We start from the raw sequence: 21,276 nt of genomic DNA on the forward strand, positions 1-21,276 counted from the left end.
ATAAAAGAAATAAGAAATTGTAGCAGAAAAGAAAAAAAAGTTAAGTAAAAAGTTTAAAGAAACAAAAAGAACAAGCAAAAGTAATATTATGATGAAAGAAAAGAATAAGAAGTAATAATAATAATAATAATAAAATGAAGGTGGAACACTATAGAGCAGTAGAGAGTTATGAATAATATGCACAAGTTCTAATTGCGCGAGACAAAAGTTTGGCACGATCTAGGAGTTCTCAGTGTACGATCTTATAAACTTTATAACTTGAGAAAACTCGTTCTCTTGATTTTGAGACCACCAAGAGAGCAAACTACTGAAATATACATTTTATATTTTATTTCTATTATTAACTTTTCTGTTTTTACCTCTAACTACATTTTTTATATTCCAAGTACCAAATTTAATGAATATATACAGTCAGACTTCGTTATAAGACTATCATTCTGTCCTTTTGATAAACCAGATATCGCATGTAAGGAAAATGAAAATAGTTTATGTAATTTGATTCTAAAGGTGATTTAAAGGGTAGTTGGGGCAGGCCTACAATTATCGGCTGTCGTAAGGAACAATCTCAAAGTCCGAAATCTTGATCCAGTAGATTTTGTAATTTTCATTTGGTTTTTTTTATTTTCGTTCGGTGAAAAACATTCAGATTTTTAGATACATCAGATTATGTACCTGAAGATCGGAACATTTTTCGCAGAACGAAAATGAAAAGTAAAAAATCTATTGGATTTAGATTTTTAAAATGCACCCACACAACTGTAGATGTTTAGTGACTAAGAAGGCGAGGTTGATATTAGACCCCTACAACTCAACTGTGTAATTTTTTTTGTTAGTTTTTTGAATAGCTCACTTGATACAATTAATTTATTAATTTTTGACTAATTTTGTTTACCGTAACCTGTACTCATGAGGTATGACAAGAAATATAGTATTAAGTAGACAATGCCAGGACACTTATATTATGGTATGAATGTTTATTTACATGTAATAATGTTTAAACTTGTCCATAAACTGTACTATATATTTTGTTCTGTATCTTAGGCTGCTTGATGAAGTGTAAATATAGTACACGAAACGTCGCAAGAAATAATTAGATTTCCTGGTGTTTTATTTAATGATCCCATAATCTCCAATTCGAAATTCATCATAGATTTTTAAAATGTTTTGCATAGGTGTTAGTATCCCGAGTCGAAATCTAAGGCATACTTTGAACCTGAATGAGTATTGAAAACCTAGATTAGATTTTTTAGGACATTGTAAAAACCTGAAATGAACTAACTTAGACTTACGAAGGCATGAATTAGATCTACCAAGCCATTTATCGTGACACGAACGAACTCAGAATTTTTCAAATCGAGTCTGTTGATTCCAGGTTGCTTCTAGTTCCTATTCCACTCCTAAGCGTCATTAATTTACTGATGAAATCCATAGGTCATTTGCAGCAATTTTGTACTAGTCATTGAATTTCTTAAACCGACCTTCTGTTAGTCCATTTCAAGTTTTTATAATGATTATGTCCTAAAAAGTCTTATACTAGTTTTTAATGCTCATTTAGGTTCAAAGCATGCCTGATTTCGACTCAAGATGCCAGTCAAAAATTGCAGGTCACTCCAACTAACCCTTAAACAGTCAAATTACATAAATTTTTTTCATTTTCGCTTTTGACCAGGGAACGTAGATACTTCTCGCTTTTCATTACGTGTAGTCAGGAGTTAAAATTAATACAAAGTAGTAAAAAGTATAAGTTATAACAAAATTTCTTAAACATGTAGTATAATTTTTTTCAAATATTTAATTTTTCCAGTTAGTTAAAATTTTGACTTAATTTTTACCATTAAATTTTCTGGACGCAGTAATTAAAATGTAATATTTGAGATGATCATTTAAGTGATTACTCTAGTGTCATGGGTAGTTGTAAAACATAAAACAAAATTGGAGTTTAAGAGTAATGGTCCAGGGTAAAGATAGTCAGCGAATGGGCCAAAGATATCGCGAGAAAGGAGAAATAGGACGTAAAAATGTGAGAGATAGAAAGAGACGGAGAGAGTGTTGAACCCCCGTACTCAGGGGTGGCTGTAACGTTGCTCGTAAAAACACCGTAAACTCGACAGCAACAGGTCCCGTGTGTGTCTAGCTGGCTCGTGTACTCTGCACTTGGAATATTATATTCAAGTATTTCCGGACATCCATGTCCTAGCGATACCTATTTCATTTTACTGTAGCTTAAAATTATGTATTCTAAAAAAAAAGTAATTTCTTTAGTTTATTCTGTAGTTGACACTTGAAAAAATTTTGCACACCACAAGCGCGAACGTTGTTTAATTTTTTTTTTTTTTTGCTTCAAAATTCGATTTTTTTGTAGAGTTTTTTCATAATTAAAAATATTTTAATTAATTGAATGATGAAAAAATTTAATGCATGTTATTTTTATGAATAATAAAAAAATTTTTTTTCAATTTCATTTTTATTACTGTTTAGAATATTTTTTATACAACATGAAATTTTATCTTTACTTTTATTACAATTTCTTGGACATAAAACCTTGCAGATAAAAAATTATTGCGAAATAGACAATGATGCTTCGCGCTTAAGGTGTGCAAAGAATTTAAATAATTTATAATATTTATCATTGAAATTTCTATGTTTAGATACACGGTAATTAATAGTTAAGTAGTTGCGTATGAAGTAAAATTTTGTTGAAAAAAATTAATTTAGCAATCGTGTAATAAAAAATATCAGGATGATTTAATTTAAAGAGTAATAAGAGTTAAACCATTTGGGATACTTGTAAAATATTTAACTGCCCCTTGAAACAAGGTAAAAAGGATTCTTGTGAAGAACTTTTGGAGGCACTCCAATTACTTGGAGCTCTAGAGACTTTACTTGTGTATAGTAGAAAGAAAGACAACTAAAAGGGAGCAGAAAGGTGTGAGACGTAAGGGATATCGTGTTGGTGTGAAGAGCAAAAGAGTATCACAAGGGAGAAAGAATCCTTGCTCAATGTTATAATGCCTCTTAGTTTTCTTTTCTGCCTTGTAATTTTTTTTTCCCGTTTTCTTCTTTTTTTATCACATTTTTATTCCTTTTTACGTCTATTTTCTTTATATATTCTCCATGGAAGAAACTCGTTTCCATGCGGTTCTGGATTTGAAATTCTCACCGTGCGTTCCTACCACTTATGTATTATGCATGCTCTCAATATATCTTGTATTTCGTTTTCTGTCAAAAACATTTTTTATTTTTTTATCGTGTCGAACATACTTGATGTTACTACCGAGATCACTAAAAAATTCTAATAATTGCACACCTCTAACAAAATTTTACGATTGTGTTTTATAATTCCATTGATACTCTCGTGGTGTGAATCGTATTTACAATTCATACTGTGCCATAAAACGATACAAGAAATTCTTTCGTTTACATCTAGAGGGTGTGCATCTTTAAAAAAAAAAAAAAAAAAAAAAAACAAATTTTACTACGGTTTTAAAAAATTTTTTAATGGAAACTAAAATACTCACGATTCTAAAGAATTATCCATAAAATTTAAACAATTAGACAATATTCTTTGCACACCCCAAAAATATAAGGTGTGCTTTGTGCATAATGGCCGTCTTCGCAATTTATTTATATAAAATCATTTTTACATGAAGAATGTGTTAATTTTGCGGTGACTATAATTTTCTGGTAATTTGGAAGTCTAACTAATGAAAAAAATTAATTTTCTTTTAAATTAACATTTTCTATGATACTGAAATTCGCCAAAGTGTAAAAAAATTGGTTCTAAAAAGATTCCAAGAAAGTTCCACATGTGGAACTTCTAGACATGAGACAGATTAGAACTTCGAATGATACTTTTTTGGAACGTTAGTAATTTTGATAGTAAAAAAAAAGTTTTTATGAGCAAATTTAAAGTCAAAAAACGACGTTGTTGGAACTTTTTTGGAATTTTTTATGGACGTTTTTTTCTATCCTATAAAAAATTCGAAAGTATTGATTTTTGAACTATTTTGGCATGTTTCTAGAACGTCTTTATTCTATAAAAGATGTAAAAGTAGTGATTTTGAAATGTTTTCGGGTCGTTTTTTTAGTCCATAAAAAAGTCAAAAGTGGTGATTCTAGAACTTTTTTTGAATGTCGATAAAAAATTCAAAAAAAGTTCCAAGAACGTCCTTTTTTGACTCTAAATTTGCTCATAAAAAATTTTTTTTACCATAAAAATCACTAATGTTCCAAAAAAGTTCCATTCGTTCTAATTTTTCTCATGTTTAGAAGTTCTACATGCGGAACTTTTTTGGAATCTTTCTGGAACGAATTTTTGTTACACAGTAATGTCTAATAATTTTTTGATTTTTTTAAAATGATAAATTTGAAGTTTTTTTAATTTTTTACATGTGCATAGTTTTAGCTTTTTTTATTTTTTTTAAATTAAATTGTTAAAAAAAAAAAAATCGAAAATTGTTAATTGTCTGTTAACTTTAGACAACTTATGTTGGGTTTTAAAAAAATAAATTTATTTTTGTACTGAAATTTTCCATAATCATTTAATTCATTTTGAAAATTTTATTGAGTCACTATGAAACTAGATGGATCTGCTAAACGTAAAATGGCGGTCGATATCGTAGAAATGATGGTGTGCATTTTGAATTTTTTTAAACTATTAATTGTATCATCAATAACTGAGAATAAAAATGATTTTAGTTGATGGAAAAAATTTCTTTCAATTGTTTAATTATAATTAAATGTAATAAATCTAGTCGTAAGGATTTATTTCCTGATTTAACATGGACTATATAGAGATGAGTGTAGAAAATGAGATGAGAAAGGATCTTAGAAGTAGAGGCGACGGGAGATAGAACTCAGCTGACGTCGATGTCGACACCGTTGGGGGTTGAATCAAGTTCGAGAACGGAAGAAAAAAAAAAAAAAAAAAAACTAAGACAAATAAAGTAAAAAAAAACTTTGAAAGAGAGCTGAATTTTTCTCAGTTATACCTTATAGTCATCCGCATTTTCGATAAAGCTCTACTTTTCACAAAGAATGAAAAACCAGAGCTTTTTTATAAGCATATATGCAATTCTTTTTGTCCCGTTAAACTTTTTTTTTTTTACACTTAGTCTTTGTTGCTTAGTATTGAGGTCAAAATGAGAATAGAAGAAAGAAAACGAGCTCGGAAATCCTTTAAAATTTAAATAGTTTTGAAAATAAAATAATGAAAAAAAAATGCATAGTAAACTTTTTACAATAAGGTCGTATGTAAAGTTGCCAAACTTACGAAATTTTGACTAGACTCCTTTAGTTTTTATTATAAAAATATATAGTACTATTGACATACAACAAATTCGTTTATCAAAGTTATAAAGTAAATTTATAATTTATAGTGAAGGTAAAAATTCGAATCTAAGGCAGAATGAAACAAATTTTGATTACAAAAAAAATATTTTATGAAACAACATTTCGAAAAAGTATCGAGACAGAGGCTTCCCATTAGGCTTAAAAAAAATTAAAGTTTATCTATAATTTTTTTTCTCTAGAAGGATAGTACATAAGAGTAGAACAGACTTGGTTATTATATAAGAGAATGAGAACCTGCAGGACAAGGTGCATTTACGGCTCCCCAGAGTGTCCCGCACCGAAAAAATAAAATGAAGCTCTTTTACTTTATTTTTCTTTTCTTTCATATATATTTTATCTACACTTTTATATATATATAACCACATATTACATACGTAACAAAAAAAAAACTATATATATATATAATATATGTACACGGAAGGATTTGACATTATCGGGTACTCTAAATTTCCCAGCAATATAAACCACTCGGGGTATAATGGGGCGCTTGGAAAATTTTATCAAAAAATTATTCTTTGAATTTCTCTTATTTTTAAATTATTTAAAATTTTTTTAAAACAAGTGGGGGGAGGTACCTAAAAAATTAGAAATAAAATAAAATTTTTTCATGGTGTCCGTCTTGGCCAAAAATTTTTTAAGCTAAAAATATTAAATAATTTATCATGAATTTATTTGACACAATTAAAATTAATTAATGGACGGTAATTAAATTCAGGAAAAATTAATTAATCACTTGTATATCCCATCGTATCATTTTTCTGTATATATCTAGGTATATAAAGTGAAATATTAATAAAATTTAACATAACACTAGTTGCTAAAAAAAAAACTTATGCTTGTCTCGTTTTAGTGATAATACAACTCCAATATACTTGTTCATTTTTTCTAACACGTATTTCGTGATCTTACGACCCCGATAGACTATAAAAATCCACCATACTAAAACCACATCACACAGTATGTAAATATATACATATATACCTATATATTTGTAAACTACTAAAGCGATATGGTAAACTCGTTTTTTTCGTTAGCCTCTGAATTTAACTCCTCTCTACACTAGTCTAGACTCTGGAGTCTGCAATTTTATTATTTTTATTGGATACTCGTAAAAAAAGACAATCCAATGTAAATTCCGAAAAATTCGTTCACTTGGAACTTGAAATACTTAAATTTAAAATGCTGAGCAATGAAAAGTTTTTTTCTTTTCTTCTTTTATATTTCTTCTGATAAATTAAGTGAGCTCATAATTTTTATTTATTTTGTGGAAAACTATAATGTATGAACACACATAAATAATTAATATTTTCTACAAAGTGTCAACAAAAATTTGTGGCAGGAAAAAGTAAACAGAATCGGCAGCTTTGTAGAGAGAGAGAAGAGAGTAAAAGAGGGTTTTTGTTGAGGGGTAGTTTTCGGTGGGTTCAGAGATATTATAACGGGTGAGACTAAAATATACGGATATAATACGTATAGTGTAGTAGTCTCGAAAGCCACTCGATCAATACGCCACGTTGGCGCCCACATCCCTTACTCTTCATCCCCTTTGTCTACAAATACTATCTCATTCTCTCTACCTTTTAACCCCTCACCGAGCTCTGACTGTAACTACGTTCGCGCATACTCTTCTATATCTTCCCATACACACACACATATATACATATATATAGTATAACAAATCCCCTTACTCTTTTACCCTCCTCACAAAAGGGAGACGCGCGCGCGGAGAAAACATTTTCTGCCAGACGTATCGAATCGACGCGGACGAAGGTAAAGGGCATCGCGCCGACTATTCTCTGATGTTTGTCTATTGTATAAATATGTATTTAGTATTTTTACCATCAATGAAAAATTTCATTAAACAGTCATTTCATTAAAAAAAAAAAAAAAAATCATAAATTATTTATAATTTTTTTTTTTTTATAAAATTTCAATGCAGTAAAAAATTTTATTTCATGTACGGAAAAAAATTGCAATTGCTATAACAGCAGCTGTAGTTGAGGTTACTACAAGTTGGAGTAAAGAAATGTCAACTCCAACTTAGAATACTCTCAACCACATGTGTACTAAAATCAGTACTATTTATGTAGTATTTTTTTACTACAGATTGGAGTACTCGCTACTACAATGTTTTACTACAATATTGTGATTAGAAGAACTAAAATTTTTTAAATAAAAATTTTCAAATTTGAAATTTACTTTTAATGATAAAAAAATTATGTTAGCTTTAAAAAATGTTGAAATTATTTGCAAAAAGCAGTCGGATTTGAAAAAATTAAATGAAAATATTTTTTATTTATTTTTGTTTATTTATCTTTTTCGTAAAGCCATTCAACATGAATTCATACGTCCCTGAAAGCTTGGAGGGTTTGCGTTGTAAAGCTTCTCATGCGCCCCCTTATGGACCGACGTAAGGGAGTAAAGAGAGAGATAGAAAATATTAGTGGAGAGAAGAGTATAAGAACGGGAGGATATAACATTTGGTACACCTGCGCCGTATATTGCGGAAATACCGGACTCGCCAGGCAATAAGAATTTATTTTTCCCTCGTCCTCGTGCAGAACGTTTTATTAATACCCCCATCCCCATTTCCACTCTCACCCATTCACCCTTGAAAGCTACCTTAACTTCCGTCATCATCCTTCTATTCTTCTTTCCTTTTTTATTATTTCAACTTCTTCATATCTTTTTATCGCGACTTGTTTTTTATCCGTCCTTTATAAACACACACACAAACACACACTGTGTACATGGAGCTTTACATTTTTTAATTGGCAAAAAAACATTAACTTACATTATACGCCAGAGATAAAAATAGTTGAATTATTTACATAATGAGTTTGTATTTTTAAGTTAATAGAGAAAAAAAAAAAGTAAACATAAGACTGATAATTGCAATCGTGAAAACGAGACTTAATTTTCTAGCAGACTCAACTTAGACGAGTATGAGGTACATAAGAAAAGACTATTTACTGCATATGTATACATATATATGTGTTAAAGTCAAGTATGAATACAAGAGCTTACGTTCTATTTATAGTACATGCACGTGTGTAAGCTTCGCACAACACGCTTCAACCATTTTACTAACATTCTTGTCATTCTAACGTGTAAGTTTCATTAAAATTATATTTTATTTTATTCGTCATTTAATGTATTCAGAAATTAAAGCCAAAATATTATTTGTTAAAATGAAATATAAAAATGTCTCAATAATGAAAAATGAAAAACATTATTTATTAAATTTTAATTATTAAGGAGAATCCTTATCTATTCTCTTCTTCAAACATTAAAATGAATGGAAATTTATCCGTTACACTCGTACAGTAAATGATAATTTTAAGGCAATTTTTCTCTAAAACATCGAAATTTTTTCATTTGATGGTTAAGTCTTATTAGTAAATAAAAGATTCCACAACTTCCGGCTGTTTTCCAGCTCAGAGAGCTCGAAAACGTTGTTATTGATAAGCTTTTGAACTGTGCGAGGTCAAAAAATGGTTGAACCGGAAATGAAAATAAATTTTGCTGAAAAAAAGTAATTTTTATGCAAATCAGTCGATCTTTCCAAGGATATCGCCGGACAAAAAAATTATTCACACACACACACATACACGGTAAAAAATATTTTGTGGATATCACTATGCCAGTATGGGCATAAACGCTATACTGTATGGTATCGAAGATTTTCATACGTTGTAAAATTATATGCATAGATGATTCGACCATTACGGGAATAGTAACATTGGCAATAGTTGGCGCGGACGCCGCAATGTCAGTATGGCCGTCAGGCCCTTACTGTGTTGCCGTATCCACAATGCTTCTGGCAGATAAACTTAGTCTAACGACATCTATAGAGTTTTGGCGGTAATACGATAGTATATATTGATTGACGCGCCAAAAATTATGGCGGGAAAAACTAGTAGTATTTTGCCCTCGGCATTGTAGTATGGGTCCCAGGGCCATGCTGTTTTGCCCTGCCTGCTATGCATATGTGTGAGCAATACAATAGTTCCAGTACTATACAGTATAGTAAATAACGCCATACTTCTGGGACTCGTTACAATACTGTCATGGAATATTTCACATACTATTTTAGTACCTGTCTTGAAACCATACCAGCATGGTAGTAAACATCATGCATTTGTTACTGTGTACACACACTCATACACATAGCCGGACGTCCATCCGGAAACAATCAGAATAGCTTCCTAGGATCTCAAAACATCAAGATCTGATGAAAACTCGATTTTCGTAATTAGGACCGAAATCAGTAACTTCCCTTTTTTTTTGAAAATTTTCAATTTTCATGGCGGGAATTCTAAAACATTATATGCTAAACAATTTTATGACTATCTATGAAAAAAAAAATTTACACTAAAAATCATATTTGCTAACAATTTGTACGTTTATGAAAGTAGGCACGAGGAGGTTCTTGAACGCGTTATTAGTTTTTGTAGAATTCAATAGCAGTATTTAATATATTCTCATCCATTTTGCATAAACATATGACAATTTTTTAACAAGTGTATAAAAAAAAAAATTTCCGAGTCACGATATGGGTACCTCCAAAAAATTACAAAAAGAATATCTATTGTTTTGAAATTTTCCATTAAAATTTTATTTGCACTTATACCGAACAAAATATCAAAATTTATTTAATTAAATTTTAACTCGATCAATTTTCAATTTTCTTACCGACATCATAATAAAATTATATCAAAAACAATAGCAAAAGATAAGTCAAATACAATTGTAAATTTGAATACCAGGTAAAAAAAAATACTTTTAGTTTCGAATCTCAGGTAAGGGATGAAATTAATCCTAGAGATTCATAAAAGAAAAAAAAAAGAACCCGATACCAAACACTAAAGACACTAAAGCTTGAGGCAAATGTCTCGATAATGCGACGTAATGCTGTCCCCACACACAAACTCGGTATTGTAGGGGTGGTTCACATCCGTGCCACCACCACTAACTCTACCACCCTCTTCTCTATGAGACCCGAAGCCCTATGACATTTACGAGGTGTTTTATGCGATCAAAACGCGCCGTAACAATTATTCGCTGATTTTCCGCCCGTAAAATTTCTCGTATTTCTAACCGTATTACACACACTATATATCGATGTATTCATATATATATATATATATATATATATATATATATATATATATATATATATATACCCATATATGGCGCTCACACCCTCTACATAGATTATACTTTTAGCCATGATCGTTATGAGGTTATTAATAATGAGCAATGATGTATATTACTAATTAAATCAATTATTTAAACTACGAATCCATGCATTACGCCTACTAATTAGCTTATTTAATTACACCAATTTTTTTTTACCATTCATTATACATTAATAATTAATAGGGATTTATTCTACTAAAATTATTGAACATCCAATTAATAAATAACAAAACGATTTTAATTAGTAGATTTATTATTTGAATAAATTACATTTTTTAAATTTAAATATTGATAATAAATTTATTTTATTTTTACTAAATGTACACGGAATATTTATATGTTTGATAGCATTTCCAATTGTTGAAAGTGCTCCATTGGGAGTAGTGACTCTTTAGATTAACTTTACGATTGATGGTCTAGTGAGCTTCGTGATTTAAATTTCGTTTTTTTTTTTAAATATATTTCATATTTATTTTATCACATAATCCTATTTCAAATAGATGCTTTTTGTTTATTTATTACAGCCATTTTTCAGTACATCCAATAATTAAATTAATAGAAAAAAAAACTATTTGTAATTTATGTACCTGAAGATCGGAAATTTTTTCGCGCAACAGAAAAAAAATTTTTTTTAAATAAAAACTCTACTGGATGACTAGATTTCTGAAATTTTCCGCATATAGATGCTGGTATGTCAGCCAAAAATTGCAGACCACCCTAACCTCCAAACCTACTTCTGAAGCAGCTATGCATAAATTTTTCTCATTTTTTTGGCGCGAAAAATGTTCCGATTTTCGATACATTGTAATTTATTGTTAAAAAAATATGTTAAATAAATAAATAAATCTTATTTATAAATCAACTAGTATTAGATTATGATTATCAAATGTCAATATCTTTCTTTTAAGGATTGACATAACTCTGAACAATTTTCTGGTAAAATCTCTCATTTTTCTCTGTACTCGTTTCATCTCAGAAAAATTTATAAAAGAAAAAGTCACCCAACTTTATGTCCTTTTTTTGTTTGTTTTTCAAAAGAAGCATTCAGTTCAAAAATTTAACCAAGTGACAACTAGGTATTTTAACTTTGGGATTTTTACGCAAATAAGTATGTAGATTTATATTTTTATTTAGTGATTTACTTTTTAGAAAGAAAAACCAAAAATCGATAACCCGATTTTGTTCTTTATCTTAATTGCTCTCACGGTTCTCGTTTAGATCAATACCGTACCGAAGTCATGGCTCTAAATTATCAACTGGCCAACGAGTAAAGCCCCCATTGGAGTTTAAAACGAGTCAAGCATATTTCACCACCGACCTTTAGTTCTAAAAACTATATACACATATACAAACCTATACAAACTTTTTACTCTCAAAGTAAACCCTCTTATGTACTTAAAACTCAACTTTAGTTAAAAAAAATGTTTTTTAAATAATCTACTGTCTACTAAATTTATTAATTCAGATAAATTTAAAATAAGTAGATAATTATTGTTAATAAGATCATCTTCTGTAATTAAAAAAAAAAAAAAAAAAGGTTAAAAAATCCAAAAGTGCACACCTCAATCGCTCATTTTATTTTCAATCATTACTTTTATTATACAATATTAATTTTTTTTTTTTATTAAGAATTTTTATTCAACTTATAAATTATCAATTTATTTTTTTTATTTCTTATTTACAGTTTAATATTTTTTCATTAACATTTTTTTCAAATGTCCCGCCTTTTTGTCTTAGATGTCGCTCTTTTTTTCAAACTTATACTGTTACGCTAGTGCTGCCAGTAGTTGATGGAGAGAAAAAATGATAAAAATAATAACGATAGTAAAAATAAATATGGCAGCTAAATTTGTCGTGAATAATCAGTTTTACATTTTTAATTAATTACAATTAAACTAACAGGATTTAGGTAGTGATTTTAAATAGGGTTCTTCAGATAAAAAATACAAAGTCTATAAAAAAAAGTTAGGCCGACTAATTGTGTCTATCGAGAGTTATCGTGTTTACGAAGTTTCATACCTAACAATTGACGTCACTGGTTTTTTGAGTTAAAATAATTTATGTTAAATTAATGAACTAACGAATCGACTCAATGTTAAGTTCAAATTATTCCTTAATAAATTCTCTATATGCTAGTATACAATCTGACCTATTCTGGTGTAATTAAAAGAGTATAGAAATATTTTTATGTGAGTAAAATAGCCCGAAAAACAAACCGTTCATAAAACATTCTCTGCGCTTCGCGCTAAAGGCTTGCAAAAAATTAAGTCAATTAATTGTATACTTAAAATTTTACATATATTCGATCAAAATAATTGGGAAAAGTTACCCAACTCAAAAACTAATTTTTAATTTATTTAGAAAAATTATTTAATTATTTATAAATCAAACTAAAAAATAGTCATGAATTATTTATTAATTAAAGGTGTTTTTAAATTATCTGGTTAATTTTTTTCTATACGATCCAACAGAATGGTTGACTATAAATTTAACAATTTACCCGTTAAATGTCAGAGTATAGTAATAAAAGAAAAGTTTAAGTACTTGAACTTGTATTGAAGTCTATGGAAGTGACAAAGATAAACAAGAAAACAGTAATATATACACATATAGCATATTACAGTACAGTAAAGTATGTCGTGTGACACGTACAATAAGAATGTGAATTTTGTGAGTGAGTAAGAAAATACGGTAGTCGCAAGCACCCTGGCAGGCCGCCGCTTGAGTCGTAAAATGTTAACTGCTAGTAAAACTGAGTTTACGCGCTTGTAAGGAGCTGCTCCCCTTATTCTTTGTCTTCTTCTTCTTATACCGTTGGAAGCCAACAGCACATACGGAAAAGCACATGAAGTGCCAGATGAGAGTAAGAGCAAAGTCATACTACTACTATCATCATCATCCCTTTCACAGATCTCTATTCCTTGTACCCCTTAACAATCTCCCCTTTACGACATAATAGTCAGATTATTGGGAGCTAAACACCAGACTCTATTTTATTAACAATTTGCTTTTTTTTATTGTGAATTTTTGTCATTATTCATTACTATTCTTATTATTTTTAATAATTTTTTTTTCATTATTTACTTTTTTAAGTAAATAATTTTATTTAAGAATTATGGATATAATTTATGTATCAACTTTTAATTATATTTATTTATTTTGGTCTAATTAATTTTAATAATTAAAAATAGTTTATTAGTGTCTGTAATTGAACAGACAAGATCGCTGTCTAATACTTCATTTTCAATAAAAGTTGAATATAAAGAAACGATTACAAAATTAAGCATAAAAATTAAATCAATTTTTTCAAGATTTCTAATTTTTACATTAAATTAATGTTTTTAATTTATATTAAGATTTGGAGGCAGTCGAGCTACATGTAACTAAAATTTTCGTTACGAAAATTTATTTTCAAAAACTAAATCAAAGCGTCGTTTACTGTTTTACGAAATATTTTCAAATGATATAAAATATCCAGAATTATTTTTCCAGTTTATTTTTTTTTGTTTAACATTTTCACTTTAAAATATTGTATTGCACATCATGCGACAGTTATATATATACGTAAATGTCACTTTACTCGTTAAATTTTGTTACAAATATAATAAAATTTTTTTAAGCTACCCCACTTTGGCCGAAAATACAAAAATATTTTTCAATTCCATTAGAGAAGTTGCGTGTTTTGTAATTAAAATTTTTTTTGAAAATTTAATGAGAGATGTTAAGAAAAATTGACGCAAAAGTTCTATAATAATTGATTTCTCGATTAATTTTCAAAATAAAAATTGTAAATTCAAACGCTAGTGACGTCATTATATCGGTTCTGACGCGCCATCGTCCGAAGAGATGAAAAAATATTCATGTTTACCCTATCAGAATCACAAAAAATAAGAATACGAGAGAATAGCGTGACTTTCATTGGTTCTCACCTCCAACAGATGTAATAACGTCATAGTCAATTATAAGCCATTTTTTTCGCGCCAAAACTTATTCATTTTTTATAATTAATTTATCGAAAAATAAAAATTTTAACTTAAAAAAAATTATTAAAATGTATTCTTAAAAAGATGTTCTTTTATCTATAAATAAATTCGAGAAGGTAAAAAATTAATGCAACTTCTCTATTAGAAATTTTTCTCGTATTTTTTTTGGTCCGCATTTAACCCAAATTTCAACCCTCCTTCAAATAAACTTTTTTTTTTTTAAATTTACATTTTGAGTATCAAATAAAAGTTTATGTGACGTGGATTCTTATATCAATTTTTTAAAATCCATTTTCAATGGCCACTGGATAAATAAATTTGAATAAATAATTAATCAAAAAAAAGTTTTAAAGTTACATTTATCACAAATTACTTTAACTAATGAATGAAGAACAAAATGATTGCTATAATTTTTTAGCAATTAAAATAAAATATATTCTTTGTCTTAGTAGCGTATTTTAATTCCCACTTGACGTGGAGAAAAAAGTAACCCTCGTCTCTCAATTCTCCCAAGAGTGTAGTGTCATTTAGAACTTGAACCCTTTTTTTTCTCACCTTTAATTGTTGCACATCGTATAAATGCATTAGTACTACGCATTCATTTCACGGTTTTACGAGTTTTCTAAAACTTTTTTACCTTTTTTTATTCCTTTTACTAAACGATTTTAACACTTCTCTTACAGAGCTTACGTTAATGAAAATAATTTGAACTCCATAAATTTAAAAAAATATAAATAATAGATAGTACTAAAAACAAACAATGCGATAAAATAAATAAAACACAATAAAAATTTTCAAGGACCTTATTGTTACAATACATAATATACTAGCATAGAAAGATAATAGAACTGTTTGATAAAATCGACATTTTGACAGGATGTCGATAAGATACTCCAACTTCTTTTCAATTGACTTTGTCTGCTATTTCTTTTATTATTTATTATTTTTTTATTTTCATGTCTAGTATTTTTTCAATTATTTTTACTCTGCAAAAAACTATTTTAATTAATATTATTGACGTATAGTATGAGAGGAAGCCGGGTAAAATACGGACGTAAAAACATTCACTATTTTTTATCCTGAATATGCTCAATTGTTTACTTCTCGCTTATATAATTACAGAAAATGAATAATTTTCAATTGCGATTAGATTTTTTGAAAAATATTTTCAACAAAATTTAGCATGTCATGATTTCGGTATGAATTTCAGTATCAAATTTTTTTTTAGTAAAACTAAACAATACACAGTTAGAAATTTTGTGTATTTGTGTTAAAAATTATTTGGTTAAATTTTTGTGTTAATTTTTTACTCAGGAATCTGTTGATTCAACACAAGCCATCTGTGTTATTTTACTTTAACAGATTTTTTCTGTTAAATGGTTAGAAAATCTGGAATGTAACACATTTTTTGTGTTATTCGAAAATTAACACAAAATTTGTGTTGTTTAGCTAAACACTCCAGCGCGTTTCTTCATTACCATAACCAAACAAAGCATTGTAGCAGCATTGTCTGCAAGGAAACTTGGATTATTATTGATTTACAATTAAATATAATCATAGATAGCTTTAATATTTTTATGATCAGGTTCAATGATTTTTTTATTCTCATTTTACGGGAGGATAATTCATAGCTACGTTTTTTAAAAAAATCACTGAAAATCGAACTAATTGTTTGCTAAATTGACATAAGTTGTACTAAGGTTAGATCAGTATACCTGAGTTGTTTAAGTTATGTGCTTATATTTATTAGTTAATTTTAACAAGAAAAGTCTGTTAAATTTACAAAAATTTTCTGTCAAAATAACAGATTTTGTGTTCAATTATTTAACATAAAATTTGTGTTAAAGATCAACACAAACGCAATGTCAAATTAACACAAAAATTTGTGTAGACTGTTTGCAACACACGATTTGTGTTGAATTTAACACAAAATTCCTCACTGTGCAGGTAAAAAAAAAACATTTTAAAAATGATTTTGAATAAAACCAAATTTTTGTTACTCGTACTCACAGTATCTGGCTTTGCTTGTCTCTCCCCTATATAAATGTGTAATTAAAAGACCATGGGTTAAAAAATTTAAAGCAGAAAAAAAAATTAAGTGTTGCAAAAAAAAAGTTTTTATTAGATAGTGGAAATTGATTCTTTTATGATTCGGTAAGCGTCTGAGTAAAAATAAAACAACTATCAATGTTCACTGATACTATTCTACCTACTGGTTGTATTTTATTTTTTTTTTATTTCATTTTTATGGTTAGAGTACTGTCTAGTGCTTGACTTCGTCTTTTATTTCTATTCAATCCATTTATGAGTACAATTGAATTGAATTAAAAAAAAAACCCAATGTTCATCTTTACTTAAATATAATTTAAAATTCACTGAGATAATCAGTGTAGAAATATTTAAAATTCAATTTTTTAAATGTTTAATAAAATAAATGTTTTGGTAATTGTTACAGTTCTATCACTGAGAAATACCCAAGAAGAAGAGCCTCCAGATCCACAGTTGATGAGGTTAGACAACATGCTGATAGCTGAGGGCGTTGCTGGACCTGAAAAAGGTGGTGGTGCTGGTGCTGCAGCATCTGCGTCAGCAGCCGCAGCCGCTGGACCACCGGGACAACCAGATAACGCTATTGAACATTCTGATTATCGTGCTAAGCTTGCACAAATCAGACAAATTTACCACCAAGAGCTTGAAAAATATGAGCAGGTTTGTTTACTTTATTATTAATAATCATCATTTATTTATTTATTCATTCATTCATTCATTCATGATTAAGGTATTACTATCGGTTTTAGAATTGATGTTCAGAATTTAATTAAACTTGGCATATTGGTATATTATAATAAGATAATATATATGAATGTGTATACAGTCGAGTCTCGTTATGAGTCCGTACGTTAAGAGTCCGTGAACCAGGATTTCCACGGAAGACCTTCCCCCTCCACAACGTGAAAAAAAAATTAATTTCAGAATCTCGATATGAGACCGTATATTCATGAAAAGAAATTAAGAGTTTATTTATCATATTAGTCCTATTTACATATAAGAAACATAACACTCAAGTCAAACGGACTCATAACGAGATACTGGAAACAATCATGTACACACTCACACGCTTAAAAAGTAGGGGAAGTTCAACTCACGACTGTCGCCTGCGCTGACAGAGTGGGGGTACACAAATTCTTAGAATTATATTCCCCTACACCCCTTTATGCGGGTTCATAACGAGACTCGACTGTATATAAATTTATTTGGTCATAGGACATGCGTCCTCTAATGACCATAAGACAGAATACAATAATAAGTGTTCAGTAATTTATATCGATTCTGAATTAACAAAAAATGATAAGGGAAAAAGATAAAGAATATTATTAAGTAATAATACATCAAAATAAAAATGAACTTAAAAATAAAGATAATGGATCTCCTGTAACGCGACTGTTTACGAAATTACAATGATACAGACTATGCTATTGGCATATCATTTTTCATCTGTTCCTGATGTAATAAGTAGTTGAAACATAGTACTTTAAAGTTAACTAAAATCGAAATCGTGGTGATCGATGGTGGCAGCGAGTTCCAAAATGTTGTACCCAAGATCAAAAATAATTTCTGATATATTGTCGTTCGAGCAATAGGTGCTATAACTGTATCAGTTCTAATGAACCAGTTAAATTTGTAAGCACAGTCGACACAGAACTGAAAAAAAGACATTAGTATTAAAAAATGTTTGCCTTTACCACTGATACTTATGGAGAATCACAGTTTATTTCATTTCACAAAAAGTGACGTTCAATTTTCAATGAAAGTGGTATCAACGGAAAGAAAAAAAGGTTTAGAGCATCTTGGTTAATCAGAACATAAGCTTCAGAGCTTGTGATAAGAGTAATTAGTAAATATTTTTAAAAAATAGCTTATGTTACTTACATATGACAATGTCGCCAAAAAGGTTATGATGCGCGCGAAATTTAAACATGTATCAAATGCGGTATGTGGGCATATCAGTGTAATAGACATTTTTGAGTACGAAACATACGACATATTTTTTGTTAATACAGTTGAATTATTTAATAAAGGAACATGTTATTTTAGTAAACAAACATGTGAAGCCAATAACTTGTATAATAGATGTTTGCGCAATAGATTGTTGCGCATGATCTCACATTTTGAGTAAAACAGGGTTACTGTAAGCATGCTTATATTTCATTTGTTTTTCCGCGGCGTTGCCAAATATAAATACTACGGAAATCAAATTACACAAAGCACACACTCGACACTTGTGGTATCGATAGTATTACCTTAAAGTTTATTAGTTGGCACATTTGAAAACAGTTAATTATTTCTTCTCTTTTGCTCTCATGTGAACAAATAATATTTTGTCTGCTGTATTTATACAATTAGTGGAAAGTGTTCACTTTTTTTTTTTTTTTTTTTGTTTAATAAAAAGTAATTTTTAAAAAAATACATATGAGATTGCTAGTTTACAGTTTGGTAAATCAATCTTTGCCCGTTATTTTCATTCGAAAACTTTTTTCAAAGAAGAATATCCGCAAACTCGTCTCAACTCTCAACATTTTCCTATGATCCATTTAAATGAGAACTCACGATCAATTTTTATTTTCATTTCTGAATTCATTTTACTTTTTTCCGCATTAATAATTAATGCATTTTTACAAAAATTTCAATTTATTATGAAAATATCAAATAAATTTAGTCATCAGATAAATGGTAATTATTTAGGAAAAAAAAATCTCAATTAAAAAAAAAAATAATTTTTATTTAAATAAACAAACTTTAATTTTTTGCGTAATTGAAAAATTTTTTAAAACGACCCAGAAATTTTTATCTTTAAATAAATTTTGAGAATTTTTATCATAAATTTTATTTGAAATTAATTTCATGCCAATCGTAAATTCAAAATAATTAATTTACCATTTTTTTTTCTAAAAAAAAAATTCATAATTTTCAATAATTTAAAATTCCACAAAAAACCGCGAAAATTTTTTAGATAAAAAAATAACAGAATAATTTTCTTTTTTTTTTTTTTTTCAATATTTTCATACATTTAATGTTTTCCATAAATTAACCATTTATAGTAAAACCACTAGACAATTTTTATAAAAAAAAAAAGAATTTAATTTCCTTCTAATAAAAAAAAAAAGTAAGAGGCGTCATAAGAAAATATATGCCTAGATTAAAGTTAATCAACGATAAGAAATGCAATTTCATAGGTTGAGATTATATTCATGCGACAAGTAAAGCAAGGCGAAAAGTAATGAGAGTACGAGAGCAGGGCTAGTGTAAGAGAAAGAGCAAGTGGAAGAGAGATAGATGTAAAGTACGACACCGATTTGCGTGCTAATGAACCAACGTGCGCTTGCTTAAGTAAAATCTCGCGTGCAGACGATCAATGACTGACTCTCCAGATCTTTGTTTCAGTCTATTGTACTAGAGAACAAGTATCATACCATTTTATCTGTACATATATCCATATATATATACAGGGTAATAGCCAGAAGATATGCCGACGATCGCGTGCCCTCAAGCTCTCACTTCTATTGTCGTGGTTTACGATTTCTTACGTGACAAGTCCACTATTTGCTTCTTATTCCAACAATCTAATCCACTTTATTCTAAATAAAGTATCATTAAAAAATATATATCCTACTTGAAAAAAAAAAAAAAAATATGAAAACTGCCCGGGTCATAATATCTAGACTCAATCAGCCTCACTGAGTAAAAAACGCATTTTGAGCCTCAATGAACCTCAAATGATGCTCAGAGATCCTTAATAAGCCTCGATAAGCCTCATATGAACCTAGTCTCGATTATGTAATTTAAATACGATTACTATTATTTAAGGCTCTTTGATCCCCATTTGAGGCTCATTGAAGATCTATGAGTATTATTTGAGGCTCGAAATGCTTTTTTTACTCAGTGAGGCTCGATTGAAGCTTACTTGGGTTTGATGAGGTTAGGAATTATGACTCGGGTGACCCTGTAAAAATTGTTTTGAAAATGTTCACATGATCAATTACAAAATTTAAGACAATTTCCAAAAAAATATAAGCAAAAAATTTTGATACTCAGACATCTGGCCAGGTTAAATTTTTTACTTTTATTTTTGAATTCTAATGTTTCCAAAAGAAGTTCAATAAATTATCACTTAAAGTTACAATTTGTCTTAAATTTTAAATTTCACTTAAATGTACAGAAAAAAATGATTTCTTGGTGTAAGAAATTTTTCGTATTATGGATTGAAAATGAAAAATTTCTTGGAGCGAGAATAAATTTTTTTAAAGCAAGGAAAAATTGTTTTAGCCAAGAAATTTTTTCTAATTTTAAGAAAATTTTTGTTTTCAATTTATACAAAAAATTTCTTATGTCAAGAATTTTATTTTTTGTAATAACTTTTTTTTCTACACATACAAAACTTTTTATAGAAAATTAGAGTTAAACAATAAAATAAAGTAATTTATGTTTACTATAAATGACTTAACTTAAATACTTAAAATTAATAATTAATTGCTCCGAGATTTTTCGACAATTGCGGTAGGGTACCTCTTTGTACCGAGTAGTAATCGCGTGACGTTTCAGAATTGTAGGAGAGCTGCACTGCAGATAGTAGTAGTCACGTACCGGGTGTTCGAACAAATATATTTTTTTATTTGTGATATATATATATATATATATATATATATATACATGTATTTTTTTTTAAATGTCAACGTGTCTG

At 28.7% G+C, this 21,276-nt stretch overlaps 1 protein-coding gene across 5 annotated transcripts in view; it reads left to right on the forward strand.

Annotated features, from left to right (window-relative positions):
* The window catches only part of LOC103570085 (homeobox protein extradenticle), a 62,414-nt gene that overhangs the window by 19,604 nt on the left and 21,534 nt on the right, over positions 1–21,276 (forward strand). For all 5 annotated transcript variants that reach the window (XM_008547685.3, XM_008547686.3, XM_008547688.3 and 2 more), the window contains exon 3: positions 16,993–17,246. In XM_008547685.3, the coding sequence (XP_008545907.1) occupies positions 16,993–17,246 (254 nt within the window). The remainder of the gene's footprint in view (positions 1–16,992; positions 17,247–21,276) is intronic.

Source organism: Microplitis demolitor, chromosome 7 (assembly GCF_026212275.2).
Source record: "Microplitis demolitor isolate Queensland-Clemson2020A chromosome 7, iyMicDemo2.1a, whole genome shotgun sequence".
Classification (NCBI taxonomy): domain Eukaryota; kingdom Metazoa; phylum Arthropoda; class Insecta; order Hymenoptera; family Braconidae; genus Microplitis; species Microplitis demolitor.